The sequence below is a fragment of the Teleopsis dalmanni genome, chromosome 2, assembly GCF_002237135.1.
Source record: "Teleopsis dalmanni isolate 2A chromosome 2, ASM223713v2, whole genome shotgun sequence".
In the NCBI taxonomy this organism is placed as follows: domain Eukaryota; kingdom Metazoa; phylum Arthropoda; class Insecta; order Diptera; family Diopsidae; genus Teleopsis; species Teleopsis dalmanni.
This window is the reverse complement of record NC_051847.1, coordinates 94,448,793-94,468,940: the sequence shown is the minus strand read 5'-3', so window position 1 is coordinate 94,468,940 and position 20,148 is coordinate 94,448,793. Positions and strand designations below refer to the sequence as shown.

The 20,148-nt window shown below is 31.1% G+C and overlaps 3 protein-coding genes across 3 annotated transcripts; 2 read left to right on the top strand and 1 right to left on the bottom strand.

Moving 5' to 3' along the window:
• Positions 1-693: 693 nt before the first annotated feature.
• Positions 694-1,344, bottom strand: LOC119675093 (pollen-specific leucine-rich repeat extensin-like protein 1). Its single transcript, XM_038086281.1, has one exon. The coding sequence runs from the start codon at positions 1,342-1,344 to the stop codon at positions 694-696; it is 651 nt and encodes a 216-aa protein (XP_037942209.1).
• Positions 1,345-2,955: 1,611 nt separating this feature from the next.
• Positions 2,956-5,815, top strand: LOC119674232 (probable elongator complex protein 2). Its single transcript, XM_038085358.1, has 6 exons — positions 2,956-3,195; positions 3,251-4,043; positions 4,099-4,662; positions 4,728-5,028; positions 5,087-5,599; positions 5,668-5,815. Exons 1-6 carry the CDS (start codon positions 3,073-3,075, stop codon positions 5,813-5,815), a joined length of 2,442 nt encoding a protein of 813 aa, XP_037941286.1. The 5' UTR covers positions 2,956-3,072.
• Positions 5,816-9,451: 3,636 nt separating this feature from the next.
• Positions 9,452-15,248, top strand: LOC119674239 (ARF GTPase-activating protein GIT2-like). The gene is made up of 8 exons (XM_038085366.1): positions 9,452-9,641; positions 9,701-10,404; positions 10,464-10,620; positions 10,700-10,785; positions 10,847-11,104; positions 13,959-14,146; positions 14,343-14,748; positions 14,813-15,248. The coding sequence occupies exons 1-8, from the start codon at positions 9,452-9,454 to the stop codon at positions 15,011-15,013; spliced, it is 2,190 nt and encodes a 729-aa protein (XP_037941294.1). The 3' UTR covers positions 15,014-15,248.
• The last annotated feature ends 4,900 nt before the right edge of the window (positions 15,249-20,148 follow it).

Sequence of the window (20,148 nt, the reverse complement as noted above, 5' to 3'; positions counted from 1 at the left end):
AAACGACAATCAAGTCAAAACTGTTTAGTAGCACAACTAAAGTTTTGATATAAATTTACCATCGATATCGCGATTCGAGACTCTAGACTTCGTCCTTATTTTTCTGATACATTACACTGAAAAGGGGGAGAAGCGCATTTCCCCTAGAGTGAGTACACAAGGCAAAGTGTCTTCTGTCTTCCATTTTAACATGGAAAATGACAGCGCAATCCAGGATCCAGGACGACAAGGTCGCACATCGGCTAGGTAATGAACTAATAGTGTGAACAGCGGGTCCTGCCCCCAGAACTTTAAATCTGGGTTGTGTACAAGGTTTGGCACCCGTCGCGTATAGTCAGCCACCAATGAAAGACGTGAAGTTGCCTCAGAATTGGGAGAAGGGTCGCACACAGCAGAGGCACCTGGAGAGACATGCTGCGTGTCTCTGAAACCCGGTAACGGGTCGTTATGGCCACATAAGTAAGTAACTAAGTAAATACACTGAAGAGTCCTGAATTTTAATTAGAAACCATAAAATTAATTTATTTACAAGAAGAACGCAAGCTTTAACAATACAATCTTCTAAACTAATTTTTCTTCTTCTTAAGCACTGTTTTAAAAAAATACATTCAAAAATTTAAGTTTCTCACAACAAATAAACAAGATTTTATTAAATATCAGCTTTGCTTTACATTTTAATCGAAATTATAAGACTTAGAACAATTGAACTGGTTGGAAAGGTCTGAAGTTAATTGGCTTGCCAGCAAAGTGCACTTCTTCGGAAGATTCGGCTTCTGGTACTTCTGGTTGTGGCTTGTGGAAATGTGGTCTTTCGTGAATTGGTTGGAATGGTCTGAAGCCGTTTGGTTTTTCAGCAAAATGCACTTCTTCAGAAGATTCTGCTTGTGGTACTTCTGGGCGTGGCTTGTGTGCGTGTGGTCTTTCGTGTTGTGGTCTTTCTTGTTGTGGTTTTGCAGGGTATTTTGGAACTGGTTCTTTTTCCTCCTTGTGGTTGGGTTTTTGTACATTGATTGGCACAATAACAACTTCGACACCAGGACGTTTTGGATCTTCCTTTGGTTTCTGTTGTTCCAATTCATTTTGAATTGGTGGTTTTGCAAAAACTTCCTGTTCGGGTACATTTGGAGGGGCGACAACGGGAACACCATTGACTTCGCTAATGAATGATGGTGGTGGCTCAATTTCTACTTTTGGTCCGTTATTTTCGTGGTGTGGACGAGATGGTGGCTTGAATTGGCCTAAACTTCCAACCGGCCTCGGTGCTTGTATGTTCCAGTCCATTGGGATGGCATGTACATAATGTAAAGCCAAAATGGCAACGAAAGCGTAGATTGCTGATTTCATTTCCGAAAATGTTGCTACGTGCAATTGACGAAAACTCCGAAATAACTATGATAAAACCAGTTGCGTTCACGTCTTAAATACCTTGGCAGACGAATTCTTTAGAGCAGATAATTTGATGGTGGATTTATCAATTCGTCATTAAACGAAAACAACTTCCATGTTTGAATGCAACAAGAATTTCCCCTTTTTCTGTTGTTCTGTGAACATTATTAATTACGGTCGATAAGATAAGGGTACGACTGGTGATAACTCTTGTACTTTGTCTAAACTGTCAATTGTAAACAGTAAACCAGCAACCAAAAACCAATTTCAGATTTCAGATTTATTGCTAATATTCGGAAATTTACTCTTTCCGTTTTTTGTCTTGTCGTCTTCTAATCTCAAATATTTATCCCCAATCAAGACGTGACACACAATCTTCACTTCATTACGCAAGGTAATCGATAATATGTAATAATTATAGAAACATAATTGCAAATTCTATTAATGTAATACTTAAAAATTAAACTTAATTAATTAATTGATTTATTTTAATTAAATTGTATTAAATTAAATTAGCAATTAATTAAAATATACATAGAAAACGAGACCTGCTCATCTCTACTGACTAAACTTGATAACAATAATTTTAGGAGAATATTAATTAATAATATTATTGGAAATAGTTTTTAGAAGAATTTTTATTTTTATTTTATTTATAAAATAAAAAAATAAACTATTTTTTAGATGCTCATTTTTATATAAATTAATTTAATATAATTAATTAATTATAATTTAAAGTAATAATTATAAATTATTAAAAATTAAAATTGTTTAATAATTAATTATAAAATAAAAAATAAATTATTTTTTAGATGCTTATTTTTATATAATTTAATTTTCTATTTAGTTTGTCTGGAATAATTTCCAATAATTTCCGTTTACGCCAACCGAGAAAAGGTATTTACTTTTTAATATTTTACAGATACATTTTATTTTATTGATTAAAATATAAAGCCATTTATAAAAATATATTGTCAAAAACTTTTAATTTATTTATTTTATATATTTTAATAATTATTATTAAAGTTTTAAGTTTTGACTTATCAAATCTCGTAAAGTATATATATATTTAAAGAATAGTAAATCTTCTTTAAAGCAAAAATCGTAGAAAAACGGTCTTTGAACCGATTAATTGCAAACTGCTTGCGTTGAGGTTTTTGTCATGGATAAACGCACAAACACCGATAGGCAGAAATTCTTCTATGCACTATTAACTTACTATTGAACTTACAAACACCTATAAGCACAACACACTATTTATTTACTATGCATAATTAATTTATTTAATTATTGATTCAACAAATCACATCACAAAGTGTATAATAAAGTTAATCATATTTAAATTTTTTAAATTAATTTTTATTGATAAAGACCGTATTTTAAAAAAGTCCGCAAAATTCTAGCAAATCAAATATCGTATTATATTGTGAACAAAAACCGTATGCATAAAACATTCTTCGTTATAAGCTAAAATAGTATAACATTTATACTTGTTCAGCTAAAAGGTGGGTGTCAAAGCTAATCTTTCAAACAGCGGTTAACGAAAATCTCTGTGTACAGTGGCTTTAATGCACCATGTGTTCTGTTGTGTTTTGGTTTCGTGCATGTTTACTGACTCAGTGGCTTTAACAAAATTCCACTCTTAAATATATTTTCATTTGTATTTTAATTAAAAGCGCAACAATAATGAAATTTAGAAATATTTACACATCGGTTGGCTGCAATCGGCGAACTGAAGCTGCAGATTGGGGTAATAATGGCTTCATCATATTTGGTGCTTCACACGCAGTGGCGATATGTGATCCGAATGTAAGCAAAATAAATAAAAAATCTTATTTAATAGTAACAAAGAAAAATTTTGCAGTATCAAGGATGTACCACAAAAGTAATTCACACCTACAGAAAACATAAAAAGATCGTTAATACTGTGCAGTGGCTGCGTGAGAGTTGGCAAGCAAAGGAAACATATTTCCTATCTGGCGGTGGCGATGGCTTGGCAATTCTATGGCATATGGAAAACATTGCAGACGAGCCGAAATGTTATTTGCTGGAAGGACATGAGAGCAGTGTGAATGCTGTAACAGGTGTGAAAAGGCAAGGATCGAGTTGGTTATTGGGAACTGCCTCCAGTGACTCAACCATAAAATTATGGAATTTCGACGGAACACAATGTGCATGCTTGCAAACGATACTCTTATCTACTGGTTTCTGTTTCTCTTTGCGTCTGACACTATTACCCAAATCGGAACAAGCGCTGCTAGCTTTCAGCAGTGATAACGCAAAAGTTTCTTTATGGGCTGAACAACTGCCGGTGGATGAAAAATTGCAATTTAAACCCGTGCATCAACTGATTGGACATGAAGATTGGGTACGTGGCTTGGACTTTGTATATGATGGTAATGATCTACTGCTTGCCAGCTCTTCACAGGATAATTTTATACGTCTATGGCGCATAGCGCCGCGCACTGAATCGCAAGTGCAAGAGAACAAAGTGGATATATTTAATTTGATGAGTGAAGATTCTGGCGAAATAAAGGTTGAGGAGAAAATTCTACAATTGGCAGAAAACTCTTGGTTTGCCTTTAGCTTGGAATCGGTGCTGTATGGGCATGAGGGCTGGGTTTGCGGTGTGCATTGGCATAAAACTGCTGAACAAGGTTTGTGGTCTATTTTGGTATGATTTTCCTTGTAATATTTTTTCTTCGCTTACAGAACTACTTTTGCTCTCGGCTTCCATTGACAAAACATTAATTATTTGGGCACCTACTGAGGATGGTGTGTGGATGGAGAAAGTACGCTGTGGTGACGTGGGTGGTAACTCACTTGGTTTTTATGGTGCCAAGTTTGGAGGTGATGGTAAATCCATCATAGGCCATAGCTTTCATGGAGCGTTTCACAAATGGTCCCAATCACCAGAAAATGATAACATGTGGCTGCCAAGTGTTATTGTGGGTGGACATTTCGGTGAAGTGCGGGATATAGATTGGGAACCGAGCGGAGCTTACCTTATGTCCGTATCAGCGGATCAGACAACACGCATACACGCACCATGGCAACGGGATGATAATGCAACAAATGTCACTTGGCATGAGCTCGCCAGGCCACAGGTGCATGGCTATGATATGCAAGCCGTGACTATTTTATCACGTTATAAATTTGCCAGTTGCGGTGAGGAAAAAATTGTACGAACTTTCCAAGCGCCTGCTAACTTCATAGAAAACTTCAGACATATTACACGCTGCACGGATGACAAGGAAGGCGAGACCTTATTATCAAGTACTTATCCCTAACACTCATCACATATGAAATAAAAAACTAGTTTGTTTACATTCACTTCACAGGTTTGCCTAAGGGTGCCTCAGTACCATCTTTGGGACTCTCTAACAAAGCAGTGTATGAAACAGAAAATCCAACCGAGAAAAGACATGTGAAGGATGAATACCCAGAAAACTACTTCGTGCCCGTCAGTTTCGAGCAGCCACCACAAGAAGAAACCCTCATGCAAAACACACTCTGGCCTGAAACTCAAAAACTCTACGGACATGGATATGAAATATACGCACTAACTAGTACGCCAGATAATCGTATTATCGCTTCCTCCTGTCGCGCAACAAATACTGAACATGCGGGAATCATTCTATGGTACGCAAGCTAGATTTCATAAGGAAACTAAATAATACTTATATGTTTTTAAATCTAGGAATGCAGAGACTTGGAAAAAAATACAAAATCTACCCGCACATAACCTTACGGTCACTCAATTGCGTTTCTCCCCCGAGGGACGTTATTTACTATCAGTATCTCGCGATAGGCGCTGGTCACTTTTTGAGCGTCACAACCGTCCTGAAGAAGCTTTGCCAGTGTACACGTTAACCGCGCAAACGGACAAAACTAATGGCGTACACACACGAATTATTTGGTCCTGCGATTGGTCACATGATGAGAAGTATTTCGTCACAACTTCGCGTGAGGGAAAAGCAGTTATATGGACCAAATCCGAGCCTAAAACGGAACAAAATCAAGAAAGTAGTCTCAACAGCTGGAAGGCTTTGGATATCTTAGAGCATAAAAATGCGTCTATAACTGCAGTTGCTTTTGGTAAAAGAAAGTTAACTGACAACGCCTACGCAGTGGCAATTGGATTCGAATCTGGGTTAATTAAAGTGTATAAGTATGACACCACTTGGACGCTTTTACTAGAACTAAATAATTCGTAAGTACCTTCTACATTTTAAGTGTGAAATCGACAAGACAATTATATTTATGTATCTTCTTTTGCAGCGATGCTCATCACTCTACAGTGAAACGCTTACACTTCAGGCCACAGAATGTTGGAACATCCAATGAGCACAACAAAAATGTGTTTCATTTGGCAAGCTGTGGTGATGATAATATTGTCAAAATATATGAAATAAATTTTGAAAAATAATTTTGAGAGAAAACTTTTCATTTATCAAATTGAACATAAGAGCACTTCTTCCTATGTGACGCCAACCAATATTTTAGGAAATGAAAAAATCCATTCGAATTTAAGTGAATCCTTTAATATTAATAATTCGGATATTTTATTCAATGATTTTTTGGACTCATCCATTCGATAATGTATTGTAGTAGAGTCAGTTACTTGAACAACCGTTTCCTGTACGGTATATGCCGAATAGCTTACTTTTTGAGAGATCAATATTTAAAGTTGTCAGGAAACTACATATACAATCTGGCGCCAATTACTGTAGTTTTTGCATTATATAATGAGTAACGAATAGATAAATGATTCCAACCATCACTAATCCATTCTTGTTCTTAAACAATCCTCGCTTCTTTCACACTTCGTTTACCGAACCGTATCCTAACCTATGTATTCGTTGTTGTTGTAATCCGCTGAGACCTGTAGGCAGATAACGACAGAATACACAAGACGATTACATGAGTATGGAAGTGGGTGGATAGAGGTTAGGGGAGATTAAGGGAGAGGAAAGAGAATGTGGAAGGATTGGGTGGGAGGTTTATATTAAACATTATTCCGAATCTATGTATCCGTATATGTAATTCCTTCTATTCATCTAGGAATTATGTATTCGTATATAATTTCTTTTATATTATCTGCCAAATAAACTTCACAGGCTATTATAACAACAGCAGATTAAGGACTTTTTTGTTTCCATACACACATATTTCCCACTACAACGCATTCTAAGAGCTCAATTCCTTTGCGAGAATAATTTGACAAACTCTGTGTAAATATTAGCATCTCCAACATAGCCAGTAAAATCGTTTTTAATACTTGCCTTTCCAGAATAATAAATATCAAAACATCCGAATGAAATGATTATGAAGTGTCAGATTTTTCTAACTATAGAACCCATCCCCATCAATAATATCCAGCTTTGTACCGATTAGATTACGACAAAATGCAGTTCAATACTTTGAATTATGCGTAACAATGCGATTCGTCACTTTTACTTGTCTTACAATACCAATGTTCATCCTTTCATTGGTTGGATTAGGTGGCGACAAAATGTAGTTCAACACTTTGAACAATTTTTATCGCAGACGCCGGAATACCGACATAACTTATAAGTTATCCATCAGGAAATATTCCATTCTATATATTTCTGGAGTATAGGAGATTTTTTTTATAGGAGATCATTTTTATTTTTTTTCCTTATAGGAATTTGTTGTTTTATTAGATGCAAACTATAGGGTCTGATTATAGGGTCCTATATAATATTTAAAATATTATATTACAATAACAAAATTTATTAAATTATTTAAAAAATATTTGTTTCTTTACATTATTAAATTTATTATCTATTTATTTTGATTTACTAACTTTTCATCTGGCAAAAAATTTTAAATTTAACGTTTTCATAAATCAGCTGATTTTATTTGCTTCCCAATAACCTATTCACACTGCATAAGTGATCGTAATGCAGAAGAACGACTAATAGTACATTCACACTGTCTCATTTAGGCACTTGCTTATTTATATTATTGAGTAAACATTCATAATGATCTCATTTATGCAGCTGATATAATATATAATATATTATACAAAATAATTAAAAATACAATTGATAAATTAAATCATTGATATACATTTTATATATCAATTACATATTCAATTAATAAAAACAAAGATATTATTAATAATGACTGCCTCAGTGCCTTTGTTTACATATTTCGCCTTAAATGAGCTGATTTATTGATAATGAGCTCATTTATATGAAAAATTTTTGTATGGTAAATCATTCTCATTAGTGTCGTATAAATGAGACAGTGTGAATGTGCTATAAAGGTCATGTAGTCATGTAGGCTATGTAGTCACGTTACGGTAATCATAACATGATCCTAAGCTATAGTCACTGGTAGCGGAAATGAACAACGTTAAAAAATGTCTGAAAAGAGGTGTCAAAAATATGTTTCAAAGAATTAATTTCAGTAGCAATGCGCACAATTGAGCAACATTCGCTGGTTATTATATTCAGTTCAGTGCTACAATACATTATCTAATTTCAATTCAAATATGTTATAATTTATTTGAGTTGCCAGCTAACTAGCTTTAATCAGGTATTGAACACAGTTTCGATTAATTTATTATTCTAATGTTCAACATAATTATGCTTTATTTGCTTAACTTTACTACAAAATAAACTTAAAATTACAATTCAATTTCATAAAGAAATCTGATATCTAAAATTATGATTCAATTGTAATTTATACAAAATTAAGTTAAAATTAAATTACTAATTCACAATAGTAGAATTGTGTAGAATAATTCTAACAAACTATTGCTATGTTCAGACAGTCAAATTTGCTTAATTTCGGAAATATGAAATTAAGTTAATTCCGAAAGTGTTCATACTACCCCAAATTAGGAAAATCATATGTTTTTTGTTTACAAATGGAATGTTAAAAATTACATACTCGAAACACTATTTGTATCTAGGAAAGTTTTAAAATTGAATATTATAACTATAAAGGATGACTTTTCGTAGTTTTGTTGGCTTTAGTGAATTTCACGTATGGGAATTATTATTTTTCACTCTATTTTATATTAATAACAGTTACAGTTCTTTCTCTATATTTAAATTTAAACATTTACACTACTTTAAAAATATTTCCCGGTTTTATTAAAATCAGCTTTCATTGACATTTATTTAAAAAATGCCCCTTTTTCGTTATCTCAACTTTATCTTTTGCTTAAAATATATCTTACACATAGTTACATTCAAAATGTTCCTTAATTTCAGCTTTCGTTTTAACGAAATTAGAGTCATTTTCCTTAATTTCATTCTAACCTTAAAATTATAACCTTAAAATTATAAATTTCATTTGCGAAATTATATATAAACAGATTTTTAGTAAATATGTGGTGATTATACTAATGAAAATACGACAATAAAAACGAGCAATCTTAAATAATTTATATATATCATTGTTTTATTACAATATGCTTCTTGAAAAGTTATATATAAAATAAAAATCTTAAACAAAACTAAACAAATATGTACAGTATAATATATTTATATTATAGTTATAGTAGAATATATAAGAATATATTTCATTTTGAATGTGACTACTCTCTCTTTAAAAATATTCAAAAAAACAAATTATCCAAAACAAATGAACACATTAGTTCCATTTGTCTGGATCGCAAGAATTTAATATTTCTTATAAAATATAAACTATTGTGAATTGAACAGAAACATAACATTTTTTGCTGTACATCCACCTTAAAATTAGTTACAAACAAAAATAGAAATAAACACCAAAGAACAATAGAGAATGTGAAATGTCGCGTAAAAGAAAGTCAAGAATTGCATTATTTTAGTCAGCATAGAGTTATCATAGTTCGATATAGTTCTCTGAAAACTAGTAAAAGTAGCACAAAGATTAATTAAATTAATTAGCGTTTAATTGGTTTCATTGTTGCTCATTTGCATTACGTTATAAGTCGAGGAAGCTGGAAACGATTTACTCAATAAAGCACGGATTCTGTACACAGTCGCATAATCCAATTTGACGTAAGTTCGTATTTTAGGCTGGGCAGTATTAAACAGCATGAATGTGTTTCGCAAGTAGCATAGTGGAATCCCATAAAAAGCTATTTTTAGCGCCAACCTCTGAGTCTACTGACAACACTACGAACAGTAACGCTTGTGGCGCGGATAAAAAGTCTGCTACAAGGCACAACAAAATGTTGCGAAGCAAATCTCGGTTGCAGGCGGACGTTTGTGGCGATTGCGGTGCTTCTGGTATTTATTTCGGTTACTTTGATTTAATGAAAGTGCTGTGCTAACATTTATGATTTTAGATCCATCATGGGCATCGATAAATCGTGGCATACTACTGTGCTCCGATTGCTGTTCTGTACATCGTAGCCTGGGACGTCATATATCTATTGTGAAGTCCTTGCGGCAAGGCATTTGGGAACCATCAGTTTTAAATTTTGTCAATTCACTGAACACTCGTGCCAATAGCGTTTGGGAACATCATTTGCTTGATGGACAAACAAATACTAGTACTAAGGGTGCAACACGTTTGCGTAAGCCAAGCCCTAAAGACGCATTAGATCCCACCAAAACGGAATTTATAAAAGCAAAGCATATAAATTTGAGTTTTGTTCTCAAGCCCAATTATCAAGACGAAGACAACGTGTGCAGTAACGGAGTGAATCTTGGTCAAGAGCTAAGTAAACAACTGCATGCCAGTGTACGTACTAGCAATTTGGAAACGTCATTGCGTTTATTAGTGCAGGGTGCGGATCCCAATTTCTATCACGAAGAAAAATGCTCAACACCATTACATGTAGCAGCCAAGTTCGGACAAGCATCACAAATTGAATTACTGCTCGTATACGGCGCAGACATCAATGCAATAGATGGCAATGGCTTAGCGCCGTTAGAGGTCGCAAAAGCTAATAATCATAGTACAATAGCGGAGCGTTTATTGGATGCCATGTACGATGTAACAGATCGTATAATTATGTTTCTGGGAGGGAAAAAACCAGATCATGCGGTATGTATTAATGTTGTTCTACATATGTTATATAAGGAATAATGTCGTTTCGTCTTTAGTCTGGTCGGCATCTCGTTATACCGGAGTTAAGCAATGCAGATATAAGTGAGCAGTTAAAGATCGCCAGGGGAAAATTACAACTAGTGCCAAATAAGATGTTTGAAGAATTAGTAATGGATTTGTACGATGAAGTAGATCGACGTGAGAATGAAGCAAGTACGTGTTTAATTAAGATTTTAAAATACACTTCTCTTCCCTATGTATATGAATAATTTTGTTTTTAAATTTTAATTAGTTTGGGCGACATCAACAATGAATGCAGAAAATGCTGCTGTGCCATTTTTACCAGCCAATCCATTTCTGAGTGCAACGCGCAATCAAGTAAATCATTTAATTATTTTTAAAATTATTTTAACTATGAGTTTGTTGTGTTTATTTTTAGGGCCGTCAGAAATTAGCACGATTTAGTCGTTCTGAATTTGCTGGACTACTAACGGATGTGTTAGTCGATGCGCGTCGGCGTCAAAATATGGCAAATCTTCGACCTTTAGAGGCAAACACAAGTGTATGTTATGCTCCACAAACGACAACAGCATTCAATACCAGTGAACATGATCCTAACTTGTCGGATGATGAGCCAATTTACGACCCAGTTGCAAGTGATGATGATTATGCAGCGGTTCCACCAATCGCGCATCAGGTAAATTATATGCATCAAAAAATATTCAAACTTAATAATAGTTTTGGATAAATGCCAATATAAAATTATAAATATAATTTATAAGTGGATCTAGTTTAGATTAGTCAAGAAATAATATACTAAATGTGTTATTATAAAAAAGCATATGTAAAATTTTTTATTAATATTAATTGCATATACATTAAGCTTTTTAAATTTAAGTTAATGTTGTAAAGATATTGCATTTCTAGAATATAATATTTTTATTTTGAGTGAAAATTTATTATATATAATTTGCTATTTAATCTTCAATGTGGTGGGTCCGTACACCTACACAATTAACCCAACTCGCAAAAATGATATCGATTCTTCATGAAAAAGGACTGAATCTTAAGAACTAGTGAATTTTATCGAATATGTGATAATTTTTTTTCACGAAAATATCGTATATAAGTTTTTTTTCACAAAAACATTACAAAATTTGTGATAATTAATTACGTGTCATAAATAATAAATTTTTGTTTTATTTTGTAAGCAAATATTTTCATGTGCTATTAAAATGCCCTGCGCTATTGCACATACGAAATAGGCTCCTAGGAATGTATATTCTTACGGAAGAGGCAATAAAACTCTGTAAAGTAGGTTCTATACTACTTTTTATTGACGCAACAGGGCTTAAAGACCTATTCTAAGCCCAGAAGGGGGCACAATAGACCTGATAGTCGCAGAGCAACATCCCCTAACAATAATAAAAATAAGCAAATATTTTTAAATATTTAACGATTAAATAAACTTTATTTTGCTTGAAATAGTGAAATTTACAATTAATAACACAATATTAAAAAAGAAAAGAACGACTTTCAATGAATTTTTAAAATTTTTATTAACATTAATCTTAATAAATTAATATTATATCACTACGTAAAAAGCTTGATATATATTTTTTAATTAAAAATTAAAATGAGCTTATTTTAATATCGTACTAGCGATAAATTTTATCTTTATCATTTTGTTTACCTAAAAAGTTATTATAAAATAATATATTGTATCGCAAACTATTATAATAATGATAGTTCCAATTATCAGAACATTGGAAATTCGATGAATATTCTATAGCTAACATTTTTCTATCATTTTTACCATGCAAAAATATTGTAAAAACAATATATTCTATTATTATCGCAAATTCGATAAAGATTCGATAATTGCTATTTTTTTATAGTTTTTGCCATAATTTTCTTATGAAAATAATATCACTTTTGTTTAAAAAAATTATTATAAAAGCGATCTATCACGGTTCTGTTAATTGAGAGAGTAGAGTTATAGTCTTAATACTGATATGGGCCCACAATCTTAGAACTTAAGCTTACAAAATCTATACGCTGCTTATAGAATACAAATTTTATTATAGAGATTAAAGACATTGAATTTTGTTAAAGGCAACTATTCTCAACTTTACACAACACGCTTTATGTCAATATAGTTTAGTTTTCAAGATATCATTGGTAGATCCGTCGAAGTGTTTAAAATTTCAAATCTCGATATGTCGTAAAGTTAATTATATCCGCACAATATACCGTAGGAATAGCAACGGTATAACCTGAAAACGTGAAAAAAGTTGAGCGGAAATTCTCTAAGTACTAAAAACCAATCCTAGCTCCAGATTAGTAATAAGGAGATCTGGCCCTCCAGGTTGGGGGTTGATCGCAAGGCCAGTAACCTTACAGCAAAAAAATTTTACCGCTATGCAACCCTCTAGGGAGGCCAAGGTTCACTCTGGACTGTGCCAAATAAAAAAAAGAAAAAGTGTAATAAAAGTTTCTCGAAATAGCTAATTCTACTATAAACCCTTGTTAAATGTGCCTACCCGGAAAATTGGCATCGCGTTGATTTAAAAATTCAAACACAGAAGATTGTCGACAGTTTTTATTTTATTTGAGTTTAAAAAATCAAAATGTTTTTATTTTTTTTCTAATTGTAGAAAAGACAAATAGCTTTAAAAAAAAAACCTTAAGAAGTATTCTTCAAAAGTTTTAGATGTGGGCTCATGTTAATATCAGAAACATAGGTTGGATGGTACATTAATATAAGGGAAATACTTGAAAGTATCAAAGAATGGGTATAACACATATACATTCTAGTAAAAACTGTTTAGCAATAACAGTAAAACGAGTTGGTACTCGTCTGCGTAGTTGGGCCCATATAGATAGATACATATAGTTTGCTTTTAAGATTTATTATGTGTATATATAAGATTATTTTATATTAATTTTATTCAATAGTAATGTGATTTTTAACTCTTCTTTTTATTCAGATATATAATTGTTATATATTAATTAGACTTAAATTAATAGCGCCATCTATTGTGTCAATCACTAGTAAATATATTACTTACAATGTTATAATACAAAAGTAAAAGCATCTTTGTAATATTAGAAGTAATGTTATGATTCATTATATATATAGGGACAACTGTAATTATGTGTAAGACTTAATAATCTTAATAACATGCTTTCATAATAAATCGGGTCATTTTTTATTATGTATGTTGTTGTATGTCGTAAATGATAAATTTTTATTTAATGCAATAAGCAAATATAATAAAATTTTTAACATTAAATTAAAATTTGTTTTAACGTTTTTTTGCTTAGAATTATAATTCTGCAGTTATTATTTATTATTTTTTATAAAATTTTTATAAATTGCTTAGTTTAGAAGACTAAAATTCTTAAAGTGTTTGATTATTTATAAAGTATTTTTATTTGCTATTTAATATTTACTCTTTTATTTTAATTTTATTTTATTCTTAATATTGTATTTTGTTTATTTTTTATTTATTTATTTATTTATTTGTATTTTTTATTATTTTCCGTAGTCATCACCGAATACGTCACAAGAATCACAAGTAGAAATGGAAACATTACGGAAACAAATTAATAAATATGTTACCGAAATAAATCAATTAAAGACTGAAGTACAAAAGCTTTCAACTGAAAATTCACATTTAAAGTCCAAATTTTCCAATGTGCCGCAAAATGCAACAAGTGTTTACGATGAACCACTGTGAGCTTATTTAAATTATCCTTTTTATTTCAATTATGAATATCACATATTAATTTATTTATTATATTATTTCTATTTTAAACATATTTCGATTTGTGATTTGTAATTTTTTATTTTAAATTTTTATTTTTTTTGTTATTTTTTTTATTTAATCAAATGCAATTCCTATGCACCATTATGTTTTGCTGTACCATAGACGCATTGATTTAAATGGTAGTGAAAATGAGCACCCCGAACCGCACTCGTTGCCGCTTGAAAACAGTAGTGTAGTTGGTTCAAATTCATCTTCTTCATCCTCGGCAACGAGTTCCAATCAGTCGACCATTAAACGACCTGCTAGCATGTATGAGAGGCGACTTACAAACGCAACCGGTAAAGCTGGTGAGGTCTGTCGCACTACAACGAGCATGTATCAAATGCAGGCAGATAAATCACAGACTAATTTCGCTGATGAGGTTAAACGTCGCACCGATTTAGTCGCACGTTGTCTAAAAGAATTGATTGTTACCATGCGAGATGCATCAAATAAAGAAGCGATTGTACCTTGCGCAGAACGTATACATGCTGCTGTCATGGAACTCATGGCCATCTTTACAACAACTGTAAGTGAATTCTTGCTTATTTTCAAAAACGAATCATTAACTTTTATTAACTCTCTTATTACAGACCAATTGCAGTGCGACTGTAAATGAAACCTTGAAGAGCTTAACGCATTACAATGTGCTTCTCCAGCGTGAATGTGAGAACCTTCAGAAATCTTTTGATTCGGAGGATAAAACTGCTGCGGAAAAGTGTGGCAAAGAAGTACGTGAATGTGCGTATTTTATTGCCAAAGCAGTCAAAACATTGGTGGTGTATCATGAATAGAAAGCAAGGAACTTTTGTTTTTATATACAGTTTTGTTATTTCACACAAAGATACTACTAACAAATTCCCATTAATGACTAAAAGTTTACCAAAAAATGAGCAAATATTGTATTGAAACCTACAATACATAGGATAGGTTGTAATATTACGCATTTGCTTAAGCAATTTTAAAATGTTGGCCTAACTGTTCTTCCAGTTTCAATTAAAATTTACTTTTAACCTTAACATAACGAGTATTCATATATGTATGTATTCGTAATATTAATACAAAATATTATTGAGATTAATATATAACGCGCACTATTTAATATTGATGTTTACGATTTATAAAATGAAGCAAATAAATATAAGCATAAAAAAAATAAATTTTGGTAAAAATTACTTTATTTCGAAGTAACGTGTCTCCAAAGTATATCTTTTTTTTACATTAAAATTATTTATTGAATCTTCTCCCTTAGAGACTAACAATAATTGTTCTTAATAATATTATGATGTAGACTCATAATAATCTGTCACAATATATTTAAAAGCTACTTATTACATTGTGACTTATTAGTGATAATGTAATATTACCTACTACAGTGGTACATAAAATAAAATATAATATACTAGCTTTAAGATTTGATAAATTGTTGTTAGTTTTGAATAGAAAAATTCAGTAAACTTATGTAATGTAATACAACAAAGAAAAAACATGAGACTAAGAGACTAACACTAAGTATTTAAATTTTTCATCTACTGGCATATATATACGTATTACAAATTTATATTACGTGAACATAATTACAAGTTAACTATAACAAGTAATCCATATTTTAAGGTCGTCTAGTTAAATATAATTAAGTTAGAAAAAATAAAAAATATATGCTCTATGAATACGTAGTGTAATGATTATATATCCTTTGGCAGACAGATCAGGCATCAGTAAAGGGAACAAGGAAAAGAGTGTAGCGGACAATAATTATCAGTAATAAGAAAGTTTAGTTTTGACTAATGGCACGTCGGTACGATCTTTTAGGTCGCAAATATACTATGTAAAAGTAAGTTTTTCTAGCTAAAGAGTTAACGTGTGTTATCCTTTTTCTATGGACGTATTTCTGCCTAATTTTAAATGTGCCTATGCCCAAAATTCTAATTTAAACATAGCTACTTGAACATCTTTAGTGTCTACTCTTAATATATTTGACTGAGCCTTTGCAGAATATAGGGTAAATAATAAATTTGAAGAATTTGCATTGCCATACATTGAATACAATAAGACCAAATTGATGAGAACATGCTGTTATTAGGAGAACTTTAAAGTCTAGTCTTAAAGAGAATTTTATGTTGAAAAGCCACTATAGCTTAACAGCTTAGAGTTTTCTGTTTTTACATACTTCTAAAAAAACCTGCCAGGTCCGAAAATCTACGTGGTCTAAACTGGACAAAAAATGTACCAGTCAGCTGTTTCAACTAAAATGGAACTGTTCAGTACTAGGAAAACATGCTAGAAGACTTCGTCTACTCGTCTACTTCGTCAATGCACATCTTTAGCCAATAGAAGATTAAAAATTTTCAGGATCCCTGTTCTCACTGTTCTGACAAATTGTGGAATTGTAAAAATTTAGAGATTTATCAATTTCTTTCATTCGAATTGGAGAGGTTGTGCCTTTCAGCGTTGTTAATACACTGACCACTACGGTCCTTTGGGAGGCCTCTGTGGTCTGCGTATGAACAGCCCTAATCTGCGGTGTAACAAAGCTGCTATTGAAACTGAACCTAACTATGTGTTTACTCAATGTTAATGTTCTACTGTATCAAAATTAATCCCTAAATAGGTATTAACAACTCTAAATGACCTTTAATTCCGTTGTGGAAAGTTAGTGTTTCCACAAAATGTTTTAGTGAATTTCGAACCCTGTGCAATAGCCGTGCAAAGCATTATGTCATAGGAAACTATTCGTAATATATGCTTCAAATCTGTAATTGACTATACAATCCGACTAGTTCTGTTTAGTTCATATGCTCATTCGTATGATATATGATATCATTCGTTGATCTGATATCATACAATGCAAGTTTAGAAAAATAATTCAAATGGACATCTCATATGAGATGATGAAAAAAAGTCGGAAAATTGAAGAATAATGAGGACACAATAGATCTTTAGTTACCAATGTGAGATCTCTCCCAATTAATAATAATAATCCTAAGTTCAACAAAAAGTAATGCGAAACTACAAAACTCACTAAATTTGATGTCACCAATAAAAATTTCTGGAGAAGTAATTAGAATGAAATCATAGAAGAAATGATTAACACTAAATTCCTATATCTAAGTTTCTATTTTGAGGAATTTGTTGAGTTAGATACAGTTGAGTTAAGTCCCCAAATATGAGTTTCAGTAGTTTATACGTTTGGAACTGTTATTTATTATATTTATTATAATAGTATTTCGTAATTAATGTAAAATCTAATCGAATATCATATATTAAAAGTATATAAAATTAAGATTTGAAACTGTTTGTGATTGTTGTTATTGTGGAACATTGGAGAAATTAGGCGTCAGTGACCTCTGACAATATCGCAATCACAATGGCCCCGCAAAAACGTTTTACATATTAATTAAAATTTAAATATGTATATTTAGACGAGGAAAAATAATTTTATTTAATCATGTTGAACTAAATGTTGAATTATATTGTATATAATTAGTTATGTTAATATACAAATCTTAATACATTAATTCTATAAAATGCAATAGTAATTCTATAAGTAAAAAATAATTTCTTTTCGCCTATCTTTAATAATGCAAGTTTTTACTTTATTTAGTATAATTTGATTAGCAATAATATAAAAAACAGCCTCGTAATGCTTATGTCACCGATCACCGCTGTTGGATTAGCCCCGTCATTGTTACAGAACATTTCATAAACAATCGGAAGCCTCACTCACGAACTAATTGTACGTTTTCTGATTGTCGTACTTCCCCTCAATGAACCGAATTTGTATCTAAAAATGGGTCTTAAACGTTATATCTTCGATTTGTCAATTTCGATTATAAATTCAATTATAAACTAATTAATAAACAATTTATCACACTCTGCAACAATTAATAATAATAATTTATCGGTGGTATTAGATTAATATGAGTTTGGTGAGCTCAAATTTGCAACCACTTTTTACCTTATATATCTGAGTCTCTAACAATAATTGGTTAAAATAATTGGTTTTAAAGGGTTATTAAAAAATTTTATTTTGAGGGATAAGACTTTCATGTGTTTAGCAAATTTGCTACAAATAACTAGATAAACATTTTTGTCTCAGATATGCTCCTCTAAATTCTCTTGCTTCTATCATAAAAAAGAGTTTTATTAAAATTGACCTGTAAGAAAATACCGTTTTAAGGAATATTTGAAAATCCCACTTTTTGATGGAAAAGACGAGTTAAAATTCAAAAATTGAGGTTTTAAGGGACTCACAAAAGTTTTTATTTTGAGAGATAGAAATTTCATGTTTTCAGGAAACCTGCTGCGAATATATAGTAGTATATATATTTTTGTCTTTCTAAATACCCTTTCTTCCCACTTAAAAAGGGAATTTACATAAAATCAACCTTTTGAAAAAACCGTTTCAATAAATATTTAAAAGTTTCTGGATTACATAGAAAGTATTTGATAGAAAAATAATACAATTATTTTGAATAAAATTTTTATTATTATATTATTAAATGCTTATTTCTTTTATTACTTATTATTTATATAAATTATATAAATATTTAATTATATATTATATCAGTATATATTATTTATATATATATATAATTACATATAAGTCAGTGACTTTTTGAATTTCCCGTGCAGTTACTCAGCTGTAATCCACCAGTGGGCAACTTTCTAATTTTGAGCAAGCTACATCGTTCAGTTAGTGTTTGATAGCCGTTGAAAGCAGACAACCTCGTGAATTTTTACAAAAATGGAAAAAAGTAAATTTCGTGTGCTGATTAAGCATTCGTGGCCAAAATCCACGAATTGGGAGACAAACCCCATCCAGCATATTCTTCAGACTTAGTCCCCTGCGACTATTTTCTATTTCCAAACCTAAAGAAATGACTGTTCGGTAAGAGATTTGAGTCGAGAGCTTTGAGAATACCTATTATTTGGAGGGAATAAGAAAATTATAAAAACGCTGGACTAAATGTATCGAGCTAAAAGGTGATTATGTAGAAAAATAAAATGTTTATTTGCTGAAAAAAATTTGTTTTATTCAAAAAGTCACTGACTTATCAAAGCACACTCGTATATACATAAGTATACATAATGTTTATTCGAGTTGATGCCAATCATCAGATCTATTCTATTTTATAGGTGGACCTGTTAGTAACACACTGGGAATGTGTGATGATTTAGATGTAGTTTAAGTAGTTTAGTTTATATAGTTTAAGCTTCTAAATGATTTGCTGGTACGATAAGACGCTCAAATCTATTTAATTCGTTGAGTTTCGACGAACCTTTAACTCGTTTGATGTTGAATTGGTATTGTTGTCCATTTCGTCGAAAATATTTAATCTTTCTTATGTATATTATTTTATATTATTATATATTTATTACATTTTGAAGAAATATTTAAAAAAAAATTTTTTGTTAATTTTAATTTAAATTACAATTAAATTGTAAAGTTAATTATTTTTGTCGAAAGCTACGCTTCTTATCACAACCACCAAGTAGCTATTTTTTTAAGTTAGAAGGGTTCGAATAGCAAAGAAAGAACAAAAAGAAAAATTTAGTTAATTTATTGAAATTAAATTGTAATTTTTAAAAATTACAATTTTACTACCATTGTAAATAAAAGCCACTTTGATTGATTTGGTTAAATATTTATTAATATCATATAATATATATTTGATTAAAATTTGTAATTGTACATATAATTATAATATTTTAATTAGATTAGAGAACAAAATAGTTTAATAACCACTTCGTTATTCACTTTTTCTTTTATTAACAAAACAATTTAATTAAAAAATATTTCTTAAGGAATAGGCACCTGTTGTATAAAACATATAAATTAAATACTTTAAGTCTTAGCATAATATAAAATTAAAACTTATAAAACTATAATGCTTGCCTTATGACTGGAGGAATTATCATATGCTAA